This window comes from Cylas formicarius, unplaced genomic scaffold, assembly GCF_029955315.1.
Source record: "Cylas formicarius isolate icCylForm1 unplaced genomic scaffold, icCylForm1.1 PGA_scaffold_1__22_contigs__length_36826433, whole genome shotgun sequence".
Classification (NCBI taxonomy): domain Eukaryota; kingdom Metazoa; phylum Arthropoda; class Insecta; order Coleoptera; family Brentidae; genus Cylas; species Cylas formicarius.
This window is the reverse complement of record NW_026844264.1, coordinates 7,311,785-7,337,690: the sequence shown is the minus strand read 5'-3', so window position 1 is coordinate 7,337,690 and position 25,906 is coordinate 7,311,785. Positions and strand designations below refer to the sequence as shown.

At 34.8% G+C, this 25,906-nt stretch overlaps 2 protein-coding genes across 2 annotated transcripts; both read left to right on the top strand.

Moving 5' to 3' along the window:
• Nucleotides 1–5,923: 5,923 nt before the first annotated feature.
• On the top strand, nucleotides 5,924–15,174 carry LOC132696294 (glucose dehydrogenase [FAD, quinone]-like). Its single transcript, XM_060661039.1, has 3 exons — nucleotides 5,924–5,960; nucleotides 12,587–13,023; nucleotides 14,797–15,174. The coding sequence occupies exons 1-3, from the start codon at nucleotides 5,924–5,926 to the stop codon at nucleotides 15,172–15,174; spliced, it is 852 nt and encodes a 283-aa protein (XP_060517022.1).
• A 5,507-nt stretch (nucleotides 15,175–20,681) lies between these two features.
• On the top strand, nucleotides 20,682–24,106 carry LOC132696290 (glucose dehydrogenase [FAD, quinone]-like). The gene is made up of 5 exons (XM_060661036.1): nucleotides 20,682–20,769; nucleotides 20,830–20,987; nucleotides 21,675–21,846; nucleotides 22,691–22,852; nucleotides 22,902–24,106. The coding sequence occupies exons 1-5, from the start codon at nucleotides 20,682–20,684 to the stop codon at nucleotides 24,104–24,106; spliced, it is 1,785 nt and encodes a 594-aa protein (XP_060517019.1).
• The last annotated feature ends 1,800 nt before the right edge of the window (nucleotides 24,107–25,906 follow it).

Below are 25,906 nucleotides of genomic sequence, written 5' to 3'. Positions count from 1 at the left end.
ATCCTTTTATACGTAACCAAATTTCCATGCAGACTTGGCCTCTGGTGATTCTTCAGTCGGCGTGACATTTAACCACCACCAAGGCGCATCTTTATTTTGGCATCGCGGGCAAAAGTTCACGAGTAAAGAAATCTAAGACATCTCCGATTATCTGATACGATATTGCGGTGCGCGGGTGTAAAATCGCTGCCTATGAGGGTTTAAATAAAGTAAAACTATTAGACTTGGCGATACGTGAAAGTAATTCTGTTGCTTTGCAAATTGCTTTTAATTAAGGTATTCAGAATTATTGCGGTCAGCTGTGAGTGATTAAAGTTCAGAAAAGCCCCTAATAATTGCGCGGAGTTATTTTTTTGTCACGTCATCATTTCTTTTTTATTTATTTGTAAGGATTTTGAGACTAGTCCGATAATATATTGTTACTTAGAAAACTTTTGGAACTAAGTATGGTGTGTCTCAAAGTATATCGTCTTCGCTTTTGACGGCAATTATCGAAATAACTTGCAGCAGGCAATAAAATACCCCACGACTAGGTATTGTAATTGTAATGAATTATTTAGATGTAATTAAATGGAATTAGTACTAATAGAAATTACGGTAAATAAATAAAACAATAATATAATACAATAGTAATACAATACAATACAATAATAATACAATAAAACCTCAGTTAATGAACACTTTAAAAACTGAAAAATATATTTTTTTTTACCTGTCTATGCAGAGCGTTTTGGAAAAAAAACTACAAAGTTCTATATCTTGTTTTGTGCGAATCTGACATTGACATTCTCTTAATTTGAACAATTATGGCATGGTTAAAGGTACATCTAAACCATTATTGAAATGTGAATAGGTGTTTGTTTCTTTCGTTTTTTTGTAATAATGTAGTTTATTGTTTGTTTTGGGATATCATTAGTTTATGCTACCTACAAAACTGACGTTGGAAACTTATTCTTGGCCTTGTATTAAAGTAAACATTAATTTTGAAAAATTGAGTTTTATGCAAAAAGGCAGGAACGATTTTCACATTTTCGAAAAGCTATCTGCCGCCAGGAAATGGAATATTTTCCATTTTGACTTTATTTTAAAAACTAAAAGGGCTATAAAAATTTTGTTAACAGCATCTTTAGTTTCACAAAAAAGTAATACACTAGCCTGAAAACCACAACTCTATATCTATAAAAATAACAGAGCTACCTCGCAAAAGTATCTAAAATCGGACACACTGTACATAAAAAGCTCTTATTTCTTATTTGTGTATATTAAATTTAGTTTAACTCGTTTTTATTAAGTTATAATTAAAATTATAATAGTAATAATAATAGTCTTTATTGAAAAATTTTACAATATTGCACAAGATTTAACTTAAACCAATACAAACTAATACACTTACACATCTCGAACGGTCAAGTCGAGCTTAAGATCTTGATCCGAGCTACTCAGCATTAACCGAATATTACAATAATGAAACAACAAGCTATAATAAAATATTAATTTGTTTAGAACAGATACTTTTGCAGTTCTAATAAATGGACCTTAAATTTTTTCCTAAATGTAGGACTGAGCAAGATTCAAAATATTTATTATAATTATTACAAAGCTTAATGGCATTATAGCTAAAGAAACGTCCAAAGTTACAAGAATTATGCTGCGGCATATCAAGAATGTTTTTCATACCGAAACAATAAACGATCATTCATGTACGTTGATAAAGAATATTTCATAACCTTAAATACAACAATTGCGAGTAAAAATTGAAAAAGTTTTTAGTTATTTCAATGCAAATATTTTTTCTTATAAACGATCAAACTTTCTCAAACCAGAAACGAATCGGGCACAGCTGTTCTGGTTTTTTTTGTAATCTGGATTGATCAGCAACATGCAAGAATGCATGCCTCAGAGAGTTTTTTCCTACTTTAAAATTCAATATATGTTTATTTGCAGTTTATTGCGGCGTTCAGATATATATGTGTTTTTACATAAATTAGAAATGTGACCACTATATCTCAATTGACCATCCATTAGCACTCCGAAGTTTTTTTGCTTCATTTCTAAATTTAAGATCTTCATTTTCCAATTGAATTTTTATATGATCACACAAAAAATTATAGCTTCCAAAGAAGACCAACTAGCATAATTTGTGTTTTTTCTAGAATTTAGCTTAAGATTGTGTTTTTTACAATATTGAGAAACACTTTTAAGATTAAGCTTTGACGTTACAATAATTAATTGAGTTCACGTACACAACAACTCATGATCCACTTAATTGAAGAGTCAGGTAAGACCAGTATCAATGAAATATTTTTATCGAAATTTTTTGTTAATAGATCTTTAATATGCAGTAAAGCAGTAAGCGTGTGATGATTTAGCCGAAAACCTGACTGCTTGCTAGGCACAGGTAATAGGCTAAATGATTTAAGATCATTGACTCAGGATGAAGAAGCAACCTTCATAATTGGAACAAATATTTATGATATGGGTAATGTGATTCAATGTGATTCAGTATGACCGGGAGACACAGTGTGACCAGGAGACACAATCTGACCATAAGTAAAGAAACATCGTCACATCCGGCAGCATTTGATTTAATCTGTTTTACAATTCTGCTAATGTCTTCTGCAGAATGAAGTGCAAAAGGACAAAACGTTCTTTTTGTATTTTTGAAATGCTCTATCTCTCGCGTTCCCTATCTACTATACTGCCTCCATAAACCATGGCGCAAAAGGTTTGCTCAGGCTAACTGTTTAACTGGGGCACAATATTGCCACTTAAAAACAATCTTTTTTACTTAATGTTAGTAATATAATAAACATTGTCACAGTTAATACTCCGCAAATTCCCAAGGAATTGGTCTTCTCTAAAGTATTTAAAAGACCTAAAAGTGTACCATTTTTGCTTGGACTCCGTATACTCTAAATATAACACAAAAAATTAAGCTACGATCTGAAATAAAATTTGTTATAATCACACCATGACACATTTAGCTACCATCCACTTGCAAATTACTTACTAAAATAGGGTCGAGTAGTTTTGAAGTCCATCAGTTGGTCAATTGATAATCTGACTAATATGATCAAAACATTTTGAAAGGAGGTTATTTGGGCCCAGCAAGTCAACATTCACATCACCTGTAGCAATAATGTAATCAAATACCAGCGATATTTCAGACATAATGCCATGCCTTTTTGCAACTGACTCACTTATACACTGTCCTTGACCGGTAAAGCACAGCAACAAGTACAATTTTAACTTTTAAACTTACTATACTAAAAGGCTCCCCAGTAAGTCACTATCACAAGTACTTAATACGTATTTTTTCACTTTGAGGATATTCTATATTCTATATTCTATATATATATATATATATATATATATATATATATATATATATATATATATATATATATATATATATATATATATATATATATATATATATATATGAGTATATTAGATTTTAAGTTACTTTCAGTTACACAAAAAAGCGAAAGAATTAGAATTTAAATGTACAACTTTAAAATATTTATAATTGGAGTTTATAGCCATGGTAACATATTTAGAACAAAAAAAACTGGCCCAAAGATTGCATAAGATTAATTTTGGTTATTCAGAGTGGTTCAATGAAGTGCCAATGTGGCCACTATCTCTTATTCTGATTGGACGGTCATTTTTACTTTTCCTAACAAATACTGCGGTTCCAAACATATTTGTAGCCCTTCTCTTCGCATTTCATGGATTCCTATACAATGCATAGACAGCCATGCTCAGCCATGAATAAATAAATAATCTAAAATGCCAGCACTTTCTTCAATTTCTGTGTTTTCCTTTTAAGCGACCAATATTTGATTCCCCGAGAGTAGTCGCCATAGAGGGATTCAACTGTATATACAAATTATCAATGATTACTTAAATTAATACGTTTTTGTCAATGTCTACTTATTAAACATTCATACACATTTCTCACAATTTGCACATAACGGAAAAATTAGTAGGTATTACACTAATTTTTTAGTTATATACCTACTCGGAAGATGCTCTTTCGAAACGCACTGATACTGCTGCTGATATCAGCCGACACGCGATCAACTTCTTACGTGACTCGCTCCTGTCTTGTCTCTTAGGTACCAATAAATTATTGGGTGTTGGGTTTATCCAGTAGTAATAAGATGAAGATCGTAATTACTGTTTGGGGAAGTGTCCGTCAACAGCCAAGACGATATATTTTGAGACACACCATACCTTTTCAGTGAATTGCAGTCGAACGCATTTACAAGAAAACCAAACAAAACAATTAAAACGGGTTAAATGACTTAAAGGTTTTCTTTCCGTCAAAACATTAATGCTTGATAGGTTTAAATTCATATCTCCCGTACCAAGAAGAAAACAACAAATTGTGATATATTTTATTTTCAGCAATATTAAGTAGAAAGTAATGTAATTTAATTAATTTTATATACTTCTACGTGCCAATGATTAATCTAGGCGCAAAAACTATTGGGTGTAGATATAAACATTTCTCTTTTAGATATAATGATGGCAAACGATATTCTAAGCGAGGTTCAAACAAATGTATTTAATGTTAATTGAAATGAATTGGAAACTGCACTACACAGTGTACAGTGGTTACGGTGTTTGATATATGTTATGTTATGCGTTTATGTTATTGATATTGTTATATTAAGTTGTTAGCACTTCGACTGGCTAATAAAAAAAAACTTGAAAGAAAAAGATAAAAGATAACGGAGAGGTAGACTCTTATTGAAGTATTAAATTAAGGGTGGTCAGACTATAATTGTACTCGGTGATTCACTACTCGAAAGTTGTTTAAAGTTGAGGAGTTCGTCCTATTTCTGCCCTGGCCACCCAGTTGGTGAGGGGGTGGTTAAAACGTAAGCAAATTGAGAGAGATTTTGGCGCCACCCGTTTTTCACCGGACGTAGCTCCTCGAATAGTGAAAAACTGATTTATCACAAAACGGGAAAGGAGGAGTATTAGCTACAAAAAAAAGTCTAGGCCTTAAGTTAATAGCAAGCGTCCAAAAGAAAAAGGGGAAAACCAAAAGTACGAGTGTGGTGTTATATAAAGCATAAGCTACCAAAGTTATAAATAATCGTTTCAGCTTTACGGTCTTGAGCGCTCAATCCTTACATAACAGGCATGTAATACACAAATCCGCTTTAGAACAGTGTAAACTACTCACAAATACCAAATTTTAGTGCTATTGCTGTATTTTCCTCTGGTGGATGTTAATCAGCATGACTGTCTGGAATATTCTGGAATGTACGGTCCTCAGTCTCAAAGGTCATCGAGACACAAATTTCACCTTTCACCTTGGGCGACCTTCTTGGAGGTATTGACAAAAGAAAATGCCTGTCGCTTGATATCCGAACAAACTAGTGCTTATTATTTTGATAGGGCCATTTATAGTGCCCGGAAATAAAAGGCCTAAAAGGAAGCAGAACCACCCTAAGTACCCAGTTACATCATGCCGCGCCAGAAGAGACCATGTGATAGGGAACAAAAAGTGAAATTTCAAGATAATAGCTGGTATAACATGCTTACCAGGTTGTTAGTGGCCTTCCTCGCTAGTTATCGGAGTTATTTAAATTCGCGTTACCCAATATATTCAAATCCACAAAACTTGATATCAACTGAATCAACCTTAAAATATGGGTGCGAAACTCCGATGGGTTAGCGTTAGCGTTCTAGATCAAAAAGAGCCCGATACGAGCTTGTTTCTTTTAATTTTGAAAATAACAAAAAAAACAACAAAAAGATTTCATTGGTTGAGGAAAAGCATCCAATCGATTCGAAATTCCCTGGCGATGACAGACGGTCGCAACTCTGGTCACTTCCGGACGAATTGAACGTTATTGATTGACATTTGGCTTGCGATCGATTAAAATGTTTTCGTGAATGAAAGATGATTTTTATCAATCCAACGCAGCATGACAACATAGGTAAGTTGCTTTCCTTTACTTTACGCGAGAGTGCTTTGGCTTTGAAAGTTCTAACCTTAATTTCGTTTGTTTACATTGTAGCTGAGATAAGTAAGAATTTAATTGGGATTCCGATCGCTACCCCATATTGAAAGTACGACCAGTGATTCCGGGACAACGTATCGCAAGTAGTAATTGAAATTTGCTTCCAAGCGTAAGGTTAAATATGTTTGCAATTTGGATTGGAAACCTCGATGTCGCCGGTGAAATTTGACACAACCAATTATTATGAACACCTGACTGAACTTGAGGTAAGTGCAAGGTGCAAAAATTGTACACTAGTTGAGAACCGATAGTATGCCTAAAACTGACTTATAAACATGCTTTTCTTTTTTTTAGTGTTTTACTCGCGCATGCACCATTTGTGTTTAGATGGACGAGAAGTAAAGACGAGACGTGAGCTGGAATATAGAGGAGATGAAACTAATTACTGTCCCTTTTATAGTTGTATATATGCCTATTATTTGTACCTGTTAAAATTATGTTAATTAATACTGCTGGATTAAACTTAGATATTTAACTAAAAGCAATTTTCTGATTTGGGGAAAATCTAGCCTGTAACAAAGTATTTAGGTTATTTTGAATCTTTTCCGCTTTGTGATGTGGTAGAATAGAATGAAATTTTCCTCCGTAATAAAACATCTTCATCTATAGCTTGTTTCTTAATCCGAGAGAGTAATAAATAATAAAATTAAATAGGGTGGACAACTTAAAGGTTATATCCGTAAAGTTCACATAAATTGCAATGATTGTTTTCGTTTTAGTTTTTAAGACCTACACACCTCGAACCGTTCGTAAATTAGGTTCACACTGATTTACCTACAATAGAAAGACAAATTTGGTTGATGAAAGTGTTGTGGCAGCGGCGTTACTACAGGTAATTTGTTGGAATAATAAATATATTATTAATAATGATGCGTGATTATAATTATTGAGATGAGTAGATAATTGAGATAATCTAAGATAAAGTAAATAAAGAGATAAATTGTAATACATATTATTATTGAAAAAAAGTACTATTTGCAATACCTACAACTGGATTTGTAAGTTTTAAATATCATTTTCCGAGTGGTCAGATGAACTAGAGTGTTTTCTAGTAAGTGTAGTAGTTTATAATAATGATACTTATCGCAGCACTTTAGCTAAAAAAATACCAACGATCAGCAGCAACAAAGAGGTATTGAAGGTACTGGAAGATATTTGAAGATACTTATGCAAAAAAAACAACTGTTTGAAGTTTTAACAACCAAATCGTATGATACAACATATTTAGTATAGATAATTATAATATAATATACTACTTATCACTGCGATTTGAGTCCTATAGAAATGATATGGAAAACAAAGTTAGATCCAACACTATAAACTCAGAGAGCAGTTGGAGAGGGTAATCATGTACTTGATTATATATTTTAAAAGAAGTTGGGACAACGTAAAGCCCATAATGTTGTCAATGAATGATAGTGACCGCACAGCTAAAACTAATTATTATTTCACTAATTACAATTATGCAAAACGCAATACAACAGAACATATTTATATATGTAATTTGGGTTTCAATTTCTTTACAACTACCGTGGGCCGATTTTATTTGCCTACCAGAAGATGAGATCGGTAATGGTATTTATTAATGCAGTTATGACTGTTTATCGTGTGTTGCACTATAAAATACTACGCCTGTAAAATTTCAGCAAAGACCACTAAATTTTACAGTTCAATAATGATTCATGACTCTTTCGCATTAAGAAACGGAGCATAAACACAGTGTAATTACATACTATGATCAGAAAAAGAAAAAATAATCAGCGATTGGGCTCCATTAAATATATATATATATATATATATATATATATATATATATATATATATATATATATATATATATATATATATATATATATATATATATATATATATATATATATGATGACACTATATTCCGGGATATCATCCGTTCGCTCGTTGAACTCCGACTGGAATCCTGCATCCGACTGGAATCCTGCAAATCTTGCATCCGACTGGAATCCTGCAGACGTTTCGCCAAAATCTCACTTGGCATCTTCAATGCTCGCGTTCCGAAAACACTTCGAACACTGGGAGGTTATCGGCGGTGCGTGCGGTATTTATACTCTGCGCCGGAGATGGTAACGGTGCTGCTTATGCGTGGGGGGAAGTGGCTCCGCCCCCTGAATTGTCGCGTTGTTAATTTCGCCCGATCGTAGTTGCGATGTTCCCGTTGGCTGCTGCGCATCGCTCTGCTGTTTGATTATCGTTCTCCACGTGTTGGATAAATGCAGAGCGTCGTCTCTCGTATTGAGGTGTCCGGACTTTTCTATTTCGATGGCCTCTCGTATAATCCTAGTCCTAAAATCAGGAATATTAGCTATTTGTTTGCAAGTGCCGAAATCAATTTTATGGCCTGTCTGATGTTGGTGCTGAAACAAAGCAGATGTTGTTTGTTTGTTTCTTATGGCTAAACGATGTTCCTCGAGCCTGGCTGAAATCCTTCTGTTGGTCTGTCCCACATACGTCAGGCTGCACGATCCGCATGCTACACTGTATACTCCTTGGTTTTCCAGAGTAATTTTTTGTTTTGGGTTTCTTAGTATTGCTCCGATGGTATGGTCAGGTTTGTATGCCGTTGAGATGTCGTTTTTCCGTAATATTCGGCCGATTTTGTCAGTAACCCCCTTGATGTATGGCAGGACAGCGATCGATCTTCGTTGGGTCTCGTCCTGCACTCTCTGCTGCGGCTGTTGTTGTTTACTGATTGCCTTGCTGATGGTGCGCCTTTGGTATCCGTTTTGTCGAAGACAGGTACTAATTTTCTTCAGTTCTTTATCTCTGTTCCTCTCGTTTGTGAGCCTGAAGGACCGAGCAATTAAGGGGTTACTGACAAAATCGGCCGAATATTACGGAAAAACGACATCTCAACGGCATACAAACCTGACCATACCATCGGAGCAATACTAAGAAACCCAAAACAAAAAATTACTCTGGAAAACCAAGGAGTATACAGTGTAGCATGCGGATCGTGCAGCCTGACGTATGTGGGACAGACCAACAGAAGGATTTCAGCCAGGCTCGAGGAACATCGTTTAGCCATAAGAAACAAACAAACAACATCTGCTTTGTTTCAGCACCAACATCAGACAGGCCATAAAATTGATTTCGGCACTTGCAAACAAATAGCTAATATTCCTGATTTTAGGACTAGGATTATACGAGAGGCCATCGAAATAGAAAAGTCCGGACACCTCAATACGAGAGACGACGCTCTGCATTTATCCAACACGTGGAGAACGATAATCAAACAGCAGAGCGATGCGCAGCAGCCAACGGGAACATCGCAACTACGATCGGGCGAAATTAACAACGCGACAATTCAGGGGGCGGAGCCACTTCCCCCCACGCATAAGCAGCACCGTTACCATCTCCGGCGCAGAGTATAAATACCGCACGCACCGCCGATAACCTCCCAGTGTTCGAAGTGTTTTCGGAACGCGAGCATTGAAGATGCCAAGTGAGATTTTGGCGAAACGTCTGCAGGATTCCAGTCGGATGCAAGATTTGCAGGATTCCAGTCGGATGCAGGATTCCAGTCGGAGTTCAACGAGCGAACGGATGATATCCCGGAATATAGTGTCATCACATTTTTCCATCCGTGAATCAATACGTGAGAATATCATACACCTTTACGGGAAGGAGATCTTTACAGCCACCAAGTGTTATGAAAAACTAAGACAAAAGAGGGTTATTTCGCTGTGCAACTTGAATTTTCTTAAAAGCTGCCGCAACCAGAACTTGCTGCCAACATTTACAAGGTTGTCTTATCACACACGCACCAGAAAGACACAAGCTATCCTGGACAAAGCTAGCAAGGCCCTACTCCAAGACCAGATCAGGCGGACCCGGTACGAAATTAGTGAGACTGAGCTACAACTTTTCAGACTCCACCTGAAACTGAGCAACAAGATCCATCAGTTGCTGTGGGACCGCATAGAATTATTAACATCATGGCGCACTGAGAAAGACAAGGACATCACGTCAAAAAAACTGTGGAAGAAATTAGAAATCCTTCAGTCAAATTCCAAAAAATCAGGACAAGTGCCAAATACAAACCGAAGCAGTACAGTTCATAATATTTCAGCATACCATCTTTCCGATACAGAAGTCAGCGTACTGAATAAAGGATTTAACTACGCAATAGCTCCAAAAAGAGTACCCGTCGAAGAGATCGTTTCCAACGTCGAAGCAAGTCTTTCCACCATAGACGAACAAGATGCGGAGTTAATTAGGCAAGATGTCGCCAGAGTCTTAAGACAGTCAAAACCACCGCAACCAAACTTAAGCAGAGAAGAAATGCAAGCCTTAAGGAATCTAAACAAAAACGAAAACATTCTAATAATGCCAGCAGACAAAGGAAATGCCACTGTCGTCATGAATACGTCGGATTATAATGCAAAATTGGAGGATATTTTGAACGACCCAATATACAAACTAGTCACCAGAGATCCCACGACATATTTGGAAAAAACAACTAAGTCCAAAATTCTCGATTCATCAATAAACGAGGATACAAAGAAGAAACTTATTCCGAGGGAAAAATCGAGTCGTTGCCCAAAATTCTACGGGCTCCCAAAGATCCATAAGGACGGGGTTCCCCTGCGTCCAATCGTAAGCGCCTTTAACTCACCATTATGCAAGCTGGAAAAACATCTGGCCAGTGCACTTCAGCCTATAGTGGAAAAGGCAGATTCCTATGTTAAAAACTCAGAACATTTCACTCAGATTTTAGGTTCTCTCAGGATGGACAAGGACGACATTATGGCAAGTTTCGATGTCAAATCCCTCTACCCGAGTATTCCAGTAGAAGAGGCACTCTTGCTTATAGAAGAAAACGAAGATCTTCCGCCATACATAATGGATCTGTCAAGACATTGCCTGAAAAACGCTTACTTTATGCACAACGGGAAAATTTACCGACAAATAGATGGAGCAGCAATGGGATCATCTCTCTCACCTGTGATTGCCAACCTCTTCATGATTTACTTCGAAAAGAAAGCAATAGAGAAGGCAAATCTGAAGCCAAAACTATGGACAAGATACGTTGATGACGTATTTGTTGTATGGCCTTTTGGCAAGGAGGAGCTTTTGAAATTCCTAGATCATCTGAATTCCATTCACCCAAGGATTCAATTTACAATAGAACTTGAAGAGGATAACAGTCTGCCCTTTTTAGATGTGCTCATCACAAGGACCGAAGATGGACACTTGGAACACACTGTCTATAGAAAACCAACACACACTAATAGATATCTGAACGCTAAATCTCATCACCACCCATCACAGATACAGGCAGTGGCAAATACATTAATTGCTCGGTCCTTCAGGCTCACAAACGAGAGGAACAGAGATAAAGAACTGAAGAAAATTAGTACCTGTCTTCGACAAAACGGATACCAAAGGCGCACCATCAGCAAGGCAATCAGTAAACAACAACAGCCGCAGCAGAGAGTGCAGGACGAGACCCAACGAAGATCGATCGCTGTCCTGCCATACATCAAGGGGGTTACTGACAAAATCGGCCGAATATTACGGAAAAACGACATCTCAACGGCATACAAACCTGACCATACCATCGGAGCAATACTAAGAAACCCAAAACAAAAAATTACTCTGGAAAACCAAGGAGTATACAGTGTAGCATGCGGATCGTGCAGCCTGACGTATGTGGGACAGACCAACAGAAGGATTTCAGCCAGGCTCGAGGAACATCGTTTAGCCATAAGAAACAAACAAACAACATCTGCTTTGTTTCAGCACCAACATCAGACAGGCCATAAAATTGATTTCGGCACTTGCAAACAAATAGCTAATATTCCTGATTTTAGGACTAGGATTATACGAGAGGCCATCGAAATAGAAAAGTCCGGACACCTCAATACGAGAGACGACGCTCTGCATTTATCCAACACGTGGAGAACGATAATCAAACAGCAGAGCGATGCGCAGCAGCCAACGGGAACATCGCAACTACGATCGGGCGAAATTAACAACGCGACAATTCAGGGGGCGGAGCCACCTCCCCCCACGCATAAGCAGCACCGTTACCATCTCCGGCGCAGAGTATAAATACCGCACGCACCGCCGATAACCTCCCAGTGTTCGAAGTGTTTTCGGAACGCGAGCATTGAAGATGCCAAGTGAGATTTTGGCGAAACGTCTGCAGGATTCCAGTCGGATGCAAGATTTGCAGGATTCCAGTCGGATGCAGGATTCCAGTCGGAGTTCAACGAGCGAACGGATGATATCCCGGAATATAGTGTCATCATATATATATATATATATATATATATATATATATATATATATATATATATATATATATATATATATATATATATATATATATATATATATATATATATGCTTTAAAGAAATAATACCAATATACCTTAAATATGAACGTTTATACGAGGAATAAAATTTTTGATGATTGTTATAGGTATTTCGAGATCGTCTGAAAAATATGGGGAAGTTTCCAATTCAAATGGACCACCCTGTATAATAAATGCTTTTTTCAGATATCAGAGACCACATAGCTTACCCCGGCCTCAACTACATGGTGGATCCAGATCTAGTAAATGATTTCATGAAAACCCGACGAACCGGAGGAGTTGAATCAATCGGATTCCTCTTCGGAAAATCGAAACATAGGCCGGACGTCGAGCTCGTGCTCGTAAACAAGTTAATAAATAAAAAGTTGAAATCATGGGTCGGCATATCCGATAAGGTCTACAAGAAAAACTACAAAATGGCGGAGCACTTATTCGGCATGCATATTTTTCCGATTCTGTTGCATCCGCAGTCGAACGGCACCGTCAGATTACAATCGAAAAACCCCAAATGCGAACCCGAGATCAGAACAAATTATTTAAAACATCCCTTGGACGTGCAACGTCTCGCGGATGCCATTATATTCATCGACGAAAATTTGACTCGGACCACCGAATTCGAAAAGGTTGAGTTTCCCACCGCCCTAATGATCATTTGTAATTGTTATACCGCGTGTTTCAACTTCGGCTCTCACTTTACAGGAATTAAAGTTACTATATTACATTAAAAAAAAAATGTTTTTATGGATAAAATGCATAAAATCGGAAAATAAAACATTTAAAAAATACTTTCAATTATAAGTAAATATATTTGTTTAAATAGATCATAGCATATTTTTGCCCATTACGATTGCTTTTTATTTGAAGTCAGCCGATTTAATAAAGATAAACTTATCGTCTACGAAGAAGGAACAATATCATAAATAAATTAAGAAACTTATTTGAACATGCGAGAGCTATGATTTTAAAAGAAAGATTGAACTGTGCATTCAAGAGGGTTCTAGTAGTCTTAGTGGACAACTTATTGTCTTATTTTTTGAGTATTGTAAGTTTACTTGCTATTTCAAGCTATCCATTTACTTCATTTCGAGTAATTAACGAATTACGTTCTTTAACCGCTTATTTATGGAAGCTTGCAACAAAAATTAAACAAATTTTAGATTTTGCTTTGCCAAAACGCAGAAAAGCGCAGTTCTAACTAAGCAGGGTATTGAACCACTTTATTTTATATTCAGAGCTGATTAGATAGCTGTAATTTTTTTCTAATGAATTATCATACCGAATATTACGGAAAAAATTGAATCGATACACTCTGAAAAAAATAATTTCACACTAATACAATAAATAAAGTCGTTTGTCAACGCAAAAAAAGCATACCCCGTGTGCTATGAAAATCATTTTTAAAGTTTTGGAGTCAGTCTAGGAACATTCAAGGTAACAATTTTTAATTTTTATCTGAAAGACGAAACTAGACACAAAAAAATGAAAGGAACAAAAAAGTTTCATTTTTGATTGCTTTCAATTCAATTCAATTCAATTATTAATCTTGAAATTTTTATCTAGCGATAAGTTGATGTTTTTTTTTTTCTAATGAATTATAATAACGAATTTTACGGAAAAACTTCAACCGATAGGTACAAGGAAACCAACCAAAGTGATAGAGGGACACGATAAAGTAGCAGTTTTCGATTTTACAGTGTTGGATAAAAATATCGCAGTGTTTGGTTCTTTTATTTTATGTTTTTTTTTTATTAAATAATGAACACTCCGAAATAAATAATTTCATTTCAATTACAATAAATCGCTTGTCATCGCAAAAAAGCACGCCCAGTTGTATTAAAAACATTTTTTAAGTTTTGTAGTCAGTCTAGGAACATTCAAGGCAACATTTTCTAATTTTTATATTGAAGAAGAAACTAAACGCAAAAAAATGAAAGGAACAAAATTGTTTCATTTTTGATTCCTTGATAAAAAAAAATAAATCTTCAATTAATTAATTAATTTATTAATTCATTAATTATTAATCTATTCATTTATTATTAATTCAATTATTAATCTTCAAAATTTTATCTATACACAATTTAATTCTAATTAACACAAAATCAAAACTTATATGACAACACATAAGCGTTGCAGGTGAATAACCGATTTTTGGCTATTCTCATTGACATTCTAGAAAAGTTTTTGAATAAGTTGTTTTTCTCAAGAATCATGTTATCTAAAGTTGCAACAACAGTTAAGTCAGGCATTGTTTACGAAACAAAACTATCCCCCGCCACTTCACAGAGCTTTTTTCATTAGCTGCCAATTTTCTGTTAATTTATAGGACTTTATAGATTTTTTTTGGATTACAACGCCACTCACCGGGTTTGTTGACTTTTGATTTTACTTTTTTTTAGATTAGACCAGTCCTTTACCCAGCACCCATTTGCGACAACTTGCCCTATAAGTCGAGAGAATACTGGGAGAAGGCGTTGACAAAACTGGTAGTATCGTTCGGCGATTACATGGGGGGAAACAAAATGGGTGCCAGATCAGACACATCCTCGGTTGTCGATTGCGGATTTAGAATACGGGGGCTGAAAAACGTGAGAATTGTCGACGCGAGTGTGATTCCGGTGACAATGTCCGGACACGTGGAGGCGACGGTAGTCATGCTAGCCGAAAAGGCGGCAAAAATCATCAAAAGGACTTACAAAAGGTCCTCATGCTACAACGATAAAAGTAGGGAACGGCGAAACCAACTGAATTACAAACAACTATCTTGTTACAAATAAATATAGCATATATGTAGAAGGTTAGTCGTTTGTAGTTAGAAATTACCGAAATACCTGCCCGATTTTCCAAATATTATTTTTTGACTGTCACACGCAAATACCGTTTCTATGTTTTACTTAAAAAAGTGTATTATTCAGCTAAATATGACTTTAAAAGTTGGTGAATTCGGTTCCGTATCATGGAAACAAGACAGGCAGACTTTGATTCGCCAAGTCTGAAACACCCTGTATATATTTTTACCTTGGAAGTACAGAAGAAGAATCAACTAAGAAATGTTATTAACGGATTTCCCATTTGTAATAATGCCAGAAATAATTACAATAAATACAAATTCGCATTTATTTATTACGAACATATATATCCTCCCCCCCCATTTTATTATGAAATAATAATAATATTTTTTCATTTCCGTTGACATGTTTTCCTGCATATCGAAAACGTCATACGAATATAAAACGAATACCATAAAATAAATAAATACAACAAATAAATATTGAACTGAGGAGGCTTTTACTTGATGAAAATCCATTTATCAAAATAAAGAAGAACTAAAAGTTCAGATTTTCACGAAATAATATATATTTTGACATGACAATTGTTTCGACAACACCGTGTCTTTATCAAATGTAATATTTACAAACTAGCTGCTACTATATATACCGAAAAATGACCACAAAACCTTAATTATTGTTGTTGCGAGAATTTAAGTTCAATAAAGGAGAGGTATTTAAATCTAATTGATCGTTAAGCAATACATTTGAATGTCTCATTTTGTTAATCTCCATGGCTTCCAATAAATTTAATTTTCTACTTTTTGTAGCTGTATGTAATATATCAAAATTGTCGTCAAAAATGTGTAAGTGTGTAGCATAATTAGAATCTAGACTATTGTTTTTAAACGCTCTTTTATGTTCGTTAATGCGTTTCTTGAAGGATCTACCTGTTTGTCCAATATACATTTTAGGACAAGATTTTTGGAATTTTGGACATTTCGATTTATTGTTTTTTAAATATTTTCCTATTGTGTTGTTAGTTCTGAAAGCTATTTTTAAACTACATTTTGACAAATGTTTTGAAACTTTTTCACTAGGTTCTCCTATGTATGTAATTGTTTTAACTTGTTCGTGTTGTGTATTAGGTTTCGGATATATAGAGTTTACTGTTTACAATTGTCATGTCAAAATATTTCGTGAAAATCTGAACTTAGTTCTTATTTATTTTAACAAATAAATAATGAAGCTAAACTTCTAAACTGACAACTTCCGCAAGCTTCATCAGCACATAATCCCGGTATTTTAAAGTAGGGAGTAAAAAAGGATGATAAAGTTAGATCTAATTGTCAATATCATGCACATTTTGGTTTAGTTGAAGAATACTTTTGCTTCTACAGACCTAAACTCAAAAATGTATAAGACAGATAGTCAAAATGTGCATTTAGCAAGAATACTTTTTAAATGTCAATATAATTAATGGGTATACTAGTTTATTTTGGCAATAACATTTTCACAATGAAATTTCCAGTTCAAATCTATTGTCATACCTAATAGTATATGGCTTTTCGTATTTATTTTGGAGTTGTTTTCACGTTAATCTCAACTGTGTTGTGAAATTGCAAAATATGAAGTAATTGCATTATGTAATTGTAGTAATTGGCTTAAGTTTCTCTAATGCAGTGAAAAAAAAAAACAATCCAAAAGTTGCTTTAGACAAAATTGTTACTGGCATTCTGGTTATGATGTTCTATTCTAAATATCGAGTATATATAAAAAACGAGAATTTCAGGGGACCACAATTGTCCTCATGGAACACCCAAATTAATTTCAGTAGCGCCGGAATTTACACTCTCGTGTTTTTATATAGAATAAAACGTTTAATAAACAATTTATAAAATTTATTATCCAATAAAGACAAATTCCCCTATTTCTATATCTTCCTCAACCTAAACCTAAAATTCAACGGTTGGAAATGTGTGTCTAAAACGAAATTGATTATTTTTTCAAATATTCCTTGTCAACTTACACATCTACTCAATGGGCAGTTCTTAGTTCTTTTTATGAAAAAGTTATGAAATACCTATACCCTATACGGAACCCAACTAATTATCACTACTAAAGGACATAAAAAAGTAGAAATCGCTAATTTATGTGTAAAGCAAAGATCTTATATATGACTTCAAAAGTTAACAAAAGCGGTACATAAATTTGCACCACATTTTCAAGTAAATCCAAAATAGTAAAAAAAAAATATTTTGGATTTGTATTGCCATTTTTGTTAAGTCTATAGCATGTACATTACTTCGCAGAAAACATCCATTGGAAATACTATATTGATTATGTTTTATTTTTTGAAAATATTTACTGGTGCGTGAATGCGTCACTGCTTTTATCTGTGAAACAAAACTATGTTATTGCAATTCTAGACAAGTCAGCGCATGTAGAACAAACATCCAACAATTAGCGTGTTCTTTAGCATTAGTTTGTTCCTTGCGCAGTGAACGTTACAGTTCATAAAATATGGCATTTTCGAGGTATTTGACTCAAAAGGAATTAGAGGCGGCTATGGAGGAGATTGTGATGGGTGATGACAATAACAATTAAAGTCGTAAGTATTATTTGGATTTACGTATTCTCATATGCTGTAGCATTCCATTCCTTATAAATTTATGCTAAAAATAACGTGAAAAAATATTTACAGAACATATTAACGCGGTCTATATCCCACCCGACGTGGATACCTTGACTGACGAAGAAGATATGGACAATAACATAAATCTACAAGAGTTTGGGGAACCAACAGATATAGTTGCAACTTTCGAGTTACATACACCGAATGATATAGCTGTCCTATAATTCATCAACTACTGAACCTGAATGGGACTCATCAGATGATGAAACCCTGGAATTCAATAGAAGACGTATGCTTTCTACAAGCGACCGGCTTGCTTCTGCTGTAAAATGGAAGAAAGGTCAGAATGAGTATATCCACACACCTATATCCGATGAATTTAGATCATGCGAGGAACTAAAAAATAGGCTTTGTGGAAAAACTTCGCTTGACATGTTTTTTGATGACGAAGTGATTGATTTGATTTTAAATTTTTTGGTAAAATATGCTCAAGACATGAATTCTCGTTGTCAAAAAATGAATTTTTAAAGTTTGTAGGCATTTTATTGTTCTCGGGTTATCATTCATTGCCACATATTTAGCATTATTGGTCTACTGATGAAGACAAAAGAATTGATCTTATTGAAAAATGTATGAGCCGCAATAGATTCCAATTGATAATTCATTAATTCATTGATGTAATAAATAAAAAAAATTTCAGTTTGGCATATTTTCGGTACCTTACTTTGGCCGCCATTCCTGCAAAATATTTATAAGCCAGTTCGTTTTGGCTTCAAGCTTTGGTGCCTTTGTTCATCTGATTGGTACCTATTTTATTCACTTCCATATGGTGGTCTTGGCGGTGACGTTGTCATGAGTCTACTTTCTGTTGTAGATACGCTAGTAAATCACCAAATTTTTTCTGACATTTTTTTTTCCATCATTCAGACTATTTGGACATTTAAAAACTAATGGTTATTTTGCCACCGGTACTATCCGGGAAAATAGAACAAATAAATGTCCAATGGAAAATTGTAAATCATTTGGAAACAAGACCGCAGATCCTATATTTCGGCATATGAATCTGAATCAAAAAATTATATTGTCCGTTGGCACGACAATTCAGTTGTAACTGTGGCAAGTAATGTTTCTAGCGTAGATCCTGTCGAAAATGTAAAACGGTATAATAGAAAAGAACGGAAAGATATAAATATGCCTCAACCGTATGTAATTGCCCAATACAATAGATATATGGGTGGGGTACATTTACATGACAACAATTACAGGTGCCGAGTATTTGGAAAAAAATGGTGGTGGCCTTTATTTTGTAATTCACTGGATAGTTTAATAGTGAATGCATGGAAATTGTATAATATTGTCAAGGAACAAAAGATTTCCCAGGTAGATTTTAAATCTTACATTGCTTTGCGACTTTTAAAAACTGATAAAATAACTACTCAAAGAAATCTTGCACCTGCCATAGATGAAGTGCGTTATGATAATCAAGATCACCTCATGCTAATAAAGCCCGAAGAAGAGGTAGAATCTGCCACAGCCACACAATTTACGTTTATAATAAGTGTAATGTGCTTTTACATATTTCGTGCTTTGCACCATAAAATATTACCCGTTTTTTTGTATCAAATCGGGTTCTATTTGGGAAACATTCTATTTTTAGTTATTTTCTGTCGAATTTGAACTTTCTTTTGTACAGTTATGTATAAATTATATGTTACATCTTATGTGGTTCGTTTAAGGACCAGTATTTTTTTGTATGTTTCGAGTTTTTTTTTGACACATATAATGTATTCTTAAGTACAACAAAATAAATAATTTCAGAGCAAAAATGTATTTTTCTATTTTTTTTTATGCTTGGGATAACATGGGTTAAAAGCAAAACAAAAACTGCCACATGCGGTGTTCCACAAGGAACGATATTGGGTCCAATACTGTTCACAATCTATATAAACGATGTCTTAGATATTGCAGTTTTGCAGATGACACCGCCATATTTTACACCCCAGAAAACTGGGATCAACTTAAGCGAATGATAGAGCAAGATTTTAACATTATCAGCAAATGGTTTAAGTATATTAAACTGACTGAACAACACTACGACAAAATTTATTCCTTTTGCATCATACTCTAATACTCTACCACACTTTGAATCCACCAAACAATCCATGAAATTCTAAAGACTGGTTCTGCCAAAAATCTAAGGTGGGACAAACATATTAAACATTTGGTTATTAGAACAAGATTTCTAGTTACGAGATTTTCTCATCTCAAAGCTTACTTAAATATTCTAAGAAACTGTTATTGCGACTTTATCTCGACTGTGGCTAGTATAGACTCAACTCTAAGTGTATTCTAGGTAGTAAAAATGGCCTCTTGTCGTTATATTAAGTAAGAACAAGCACTAACAAGCAATACATATTGCTTCAGTGCTGAACAGTTTGTTCATTAACATATGTGTTATTATGTTATGTACGTTATGTTAACATTTATTTTGATTTGATTATTATTATTGATATTATTATTGTTATTGTTATTATTATTATTATTATTATTGTAACTTTTATAGGTGCTGGTATCAGGGGCAACCGAACCGAACGTATGGGAGAAATATTTGTTTAGGTTGCAAGTAGGATCAGGAAGATATCAATTCCATCGAAAATTGACGATAATTGGGCCGGTTAAAATTATTTCACCAATGATGCATCGCTTTCCCTATTTAAATTAATAATTAATTTCTATAATCCCGAAAGAAAATTCCGTGGTAGATTAGTCTCTTAATGTGCGCGAAGTGTTAATGAACGGATAACAGGGTAAGTAATATTTCGTTTTCCAATTCTGAGTTGATCGATTGACAGAACTTATTTTCTGGACTTTAGCGATTAACATGCTGGCTCTATATTGGTTGTTTTTATTCTCCAACAACGTTCAAGCTGGGTTATTTTTTAACAGGATAGGCCAAGATATCGATATAGGTAACAAATATCTAAATATGTAAATTCCTAACCATTTTAATATGGTGATATTTTTCTTAGACAGTGAATACGATTTCATAGTCATCGGGTCGGGATCTTCAGGTTCTGTGATAGCAAGTAGACTATCGGAAGTACCGGACTGGAATATTCTACTTCTAGAAGCTGGCGAGCGAGTCCACTTTATGAATCAAGTGCCTATAATGGCACCTTTATATCAGGTAAGGTTCAAAATTCAAATCGGGAGTGCTAGTACTTGACCTGTCCGTCGCTACGGCCCAAGGGATCTTTTGTAACTCTCTCCAGAGCTATAGAGCTTTATCTACGTCCGTCTCTCTGATTAGACTTTACAGCTTCTATAGAGGCTCCTTGGTGAAGCTCGTTGCATCTGATTTGGTTACGTTGACCGCATTGATATAGCCCGTGTATGACTGTTTGCTTCCCCTTTGCTGTCTTTTTAGCAGAATTTGTGTTTTTTTTTCACTCCCAGTGGGACGTCAGCAGACCAACCCTTATTTTTACCACCCTTCTCTTGTAGGAGAGTAGGTCTTCTGTTGATTCCTTGACCTGTTTTGGTTCCGGCATGTCTCTTTACCGTCGTTACCTTGTTGGCCTTCGCGCCCTGATATCCATGACAGCGTCACTTTATTCTTACTTGCTATCTTGTTTAATGCAAAATTAACTTGGATGTACTTTTGCTGAATTGACTTGTGTTTTAGACTTGGTAGATCGAAATTGATTTTTATTATAATTATAATAATAATTATTATTATTATTATGTTGTTTTTGGATTTTGTATATTGTAAAACAAAAAAGAGTAGTGAAGACAGTGGTTTTCGAATAAAGAGTTTTACAAGGCTGACATTATGAGCTGTTTAAAGCAGAAAAAAAACTGACTTTGATTACAGGTGACCCACTACAACTGGAACTACACCATGGAGAAACAAGAGGACTTCTGTTTAGCTATGGAAGAACAAAAGTGCGCTTGGCCTAGAGGAAAGGCATTGGGTGGGACAACAGTACTGAACTACATGATTTACACCAGGGGACATCCCAATGACTACGACAAATGGGAAAAAGGTACATGGTTATTGATTGACTATGCCTATAACTTTTTTTTTTATCTACAGAGCTGATTTTTTACTCAATTGTACGAAATATAGTCTATTTTTATAATTATTGATAAATAATGGCCACGGTGTCCAATTACAAAAAGACATTTTGTAAATTATTATAGTTGGCGTTGAAAATATTAGAAGAAAACCTGACATTTATTTAATACAACACTATGCAAATTTTAATACCATTACAAATAATGAAAACTATATTTTAAACCCCAATAATTCATTCAATACCTATAAATGAGGAAAACATTTAAAAAATAATAAAAATAAATTTTTTGGTTAAAGAAACCTTTTTTTTTAATTGCTATAAAAATATACTTAATTCTAATACTAAAAAATTGCAGGGGTGATCAATAATCCATCCTATACGTCAGTATTTTATTTATTTATTAAATACACAAGTCTGTAGGTAAACCCTGATTACAGAGTAAAGTACAAACTGATTTACAACTTAAAAAGATAATAATAACTTAACTTCACCTCGACAAACACCAACCAAATAACATCACTTGATATTCTTTTTGTAAAATATTGTTGTTTTTTTTTTTTAATAACGGCTATTTATTATTATTATAATTATTATATATTTTAATGAGATTTAAAAATGTAATAAATCTATATTTATTCCTACAGAATTGAACTCAGCAAGCGTGGTATATAGGGGGACAGCTACACATAATGGCTGTTCTTTAGAATTAAAATTATTTCTTGAAACTCGGGCATTTATTTTACGGAGGAAATCTGATCAGTTAATTAAATATATTATATATCCCGTATAAATTCTCAAAATTTGGCTCCAGAAAATCCCGGCTGGGGCTACCAAGAAGTTCTGCCTTACTTTCTCAAATCGGAAAACTGCAACCTTGGCAAGGGGTGTTATACAAATTTCCACAGCCGGGGCGGCTATCTCAACGTAGAAGACTCGTATAGCAGCGAACTTACAGACGCCTTCATAGCAGCAGGTATAATAAATAAAAAAAATCGAAACTTTTCCTCAATTGTCACCCTCAGGTCGGGAGCTAGGCTATAAGCAAGTGGACTACAATACCGACTCAGTCGTCGGTTTTTCCAGAATGCAGGCCAATATCAAATTCGGTCGACGACACAGCGCTTCTGCGGCATTTTTAGGACCAGCGTCCCAAAGGCCTAATCTGAAGATAGTAACCGGAGCGACGGTTACCACAATTAATATAAACCCTCTAACCAGAGAAGCCTATGGTGTGGAATTCTCCAGAGGGAAAGGTCAATACTTTGTAAACGCTTCTAAAGAAATTATCGTATCGGCTGGAGTGTTAAACTCGCCGCAGCTTCTAATGCTGTCTGGAATAGGACCCCTACATCATCTTTTAGAATTGGGAATTGAGCCTGTCCAAGATCTTCCAGTAGGCAAGCAACTGTACGACCATTTAGGGTTCATGGGGCTCGTATTCACTATCAATCGACATATAGAGCCCAGGCAAAAAATGTTCGAACCAACTACCATCTTCGAGTGGATGTTCAGAGGCACCGGCTTTCTGGCTAGTTTGGGAGGCATCGAAGCCATAGCGTACATCAGTACCAAAAACACCAGCTATCCGGACATCGAGCTACTTTTGGCAGGGATTGGGACGCTTCAATTTGACAGAGGAACGGTTTCCAGGCGCGGTCTAAGAATAACTGAAGCGTTTTACGAGAATTACTTCGAACACTTAGAAAAAATACCGTGCGTGTCAATTTTGCCAGTGTTGTTGCATCCTAGATCTAATGGGGAGCTGAAATTGGCCTCCAGCGATGCCTATGAACCTCCCAAAAGTTTCGGTAACTATTTAACCGACCAAGAGGGACATGACCTGGAGGTATTATTAAAAGGCATCAGATTAACTCAAAAACTCATGGAGAGCGAGGCATTTCAACAATATGGGGCCAAAATATACGACAAACCCGTGCCCGGGTGCGAAAACTTTATTTTCGACACTGATCAATATTGGGAATGCGCCGTTCGACACCTAGGCGTGACTCTGCACCATCAAATCGGCACCTGCCGAATGGGAAATGGCTCGAACTCTGTAGTAGACCAGAGGTTACGAGTACGCGGCCTAAAAGGGTTAAGGGTGGCAGATACAAGCGTTATTCCGGTTACTATATCGGCACACACCAGTGCTCCGGCCATGATGGTAGGCGAAAAGGCTTCAGATATGATCAAAGAAGATTGGGGAGCATATATTTTGGATTATTAGTGAACGTAGCGAAGAAATTTTGATTTAATGAGGCTAGTGTACGTTCGTAATGATAGGAACAAAATGATTTAAAATAGAGCTGCTTATTTTTAAATCAGCAGTTAATTGCAATTAATATTGCGATTTGTTAACAACAGATCTCTGACTAACCCTGATCACTGAATAGTCTCAGAAAGTTCTATACTTATATCTTCAGTTGCCCTACCATTTTTAACCAATTCAAAGGTTTGTATTTGCAATTGAAAATAAATAGGCAACGAGACGAGAAACTATTTTTTTATATACTACGATCTCGTGAGGAGCAATAAAATTTTTCGTTGAAGAAGAAGAAAATGTTTATTTGCTTTTGAACGTCAATATTTCGAAAAAGATATGTTAGGGATATTTTATTGCAAAAAATATTCAGAATCAATCTTTGGAAATTTCTTATACATAAATTTGCAAATTATTTGTTCCACCTATCGCGCATGAACAACAAACAACAAAAAAGTGAAATTGAACTAATAAGAATTGATAGTGCCAAAATCAAAAAGGTAAAAGTTGGGTGAGCCTTTTGAAAATCTTAGTTTAAAAATGTTAAAATGGGCTTCTCTGAATTTTGAATCGCGAATTGTATATAAATGTAATATGACACAATAGAACCTATATTTAATTAACCATAAAGTTATTTTTTTTTATTTATAAAAATTACCAATTTTTTAAATAAATTTAACTCTTGTGATCAATCTTCGACGCAATTTCAAACGAAAATAATCATAAAGCAAAAGTTATAGTTATTAAAATGTCCTTAACCCAAAACTAACTGGGTAACTGGTTAGGATTCCAAGATAGTAATGACGGATTTTTTAATTCTGTGAAATGCACAATTATTTTGCACTTTGTTGGATTATAGTAATTTTGTAGAACAGAACATCGTATTAAATTATTGATGGACTATTGCTTTACATTTATAACAAACGAATAATTAAATTCAGACTAAACGCCCGATACAATATACAATCAAATATGATGGTGACTCATCATGCTCTCGGTTTATTATATTAATGTCTTGTTAAACTAGATGTTAATTTGTACAAGTATGAGTTACTAATTAAATTTACGCAAAATATATCTATCTTTTTTGCCAAAATCCCCTTCATAGTTACCATACAAATCAGGAAAATATGTTTTTATCGTTTTTTTATAGGTAAATAAAAAAAATAAAAATTAAATAGGAAAACTCTTTAAAAAACAGAAAATTCCATACCTTTTTGATAAATTATCGTACAGAAAGCGGATGTGTACGGGGCTAACATGAGATGTAGTGTACTGCCCTAATTTTTCTGCAACATTTAACATGCTGATTTCGTTTTTAATATGAATAAAGATCAATTTTTGACATTTTGTTCGTTTATTTTTTTTCTTACTATCGCCCGTTGCACATCATGTCGGCCACCGGCACTTCATTGACGACTAAATAGGAAACCTGTAGATTGACTTGTTGATTCTCCAACCATAAAGTACATCCTCTTCCATATTCTCTTTAATCTTCATTTATAAATATAGTAAATAGACAACCCCCAAGCAATTTCGATTCTAACGTAGTTTCAGGTTCAAATTATGACTCACTACACTTTTAGTACAAACGACGCAAGAGAATCCAAGAGATTTATTGTAAATAGTATTACGGTAGCCTGTAGAAGTTTCTTTGGAAAATTAACACTCGTTTAAGTCGAAGAAGTGATGATTTGGCTTCCTCTATCAAACATTTTGCCTAGATAGAAGTTTGGAATAAAAGGTCGGTGTTTCCCAATAAACATT

What these genes read in the sequence shown, in the direction of transcription:
- LOC132696294 (XM_060661039.1), top strand. Translation starts at nt 5,924, where the DNA reads ATGATTTTTATCAATCCAACGCAGCATGACAACATAG. An exon ending in AACGCAGCATGACAACATAG is followed by an intron (nt 5,961 to 12,586) that starts GTAAGTTGCTTT and finishes TGCTTTTTTCAG; the next exon opens with ATATCAGAGACCACATAGCT. An exon ending in GGACCACCGAATTCGAAAAG is followed by an intron (nt 13,024 to 14,796) that starts GTTGAGTTTCCC and finishes ACTTTTTTTTAG; the next exon opens with ATTAGACCAGTCCTTTACCC.
- LOC132696290 (XM_060661036.1), top strand. Translation starts at nt 20,682, where the DNA reads ATGCTGGCTCTATATTGGTTGTTTTTATTCTCCAACAACGTTCAAGCT. An exon ending in TAATGGCACCTTTATATCAG is followed by an intron (nt 20,988 to 21,674) that starts GTAAGGTTCAAA and finishes CTTTGATTACAG; the next exon opens with GTGACCCACTACAACTGGAA. An exon ending in CTACGACAAATGGGAAAAAG is followed by an intron (nt 21,847 to 22,690) that starts GTACATGGTTAT and finishes ATTTGGCTCCAG; the next exon opens with AAAATCCCGGCTGGGGCTAC.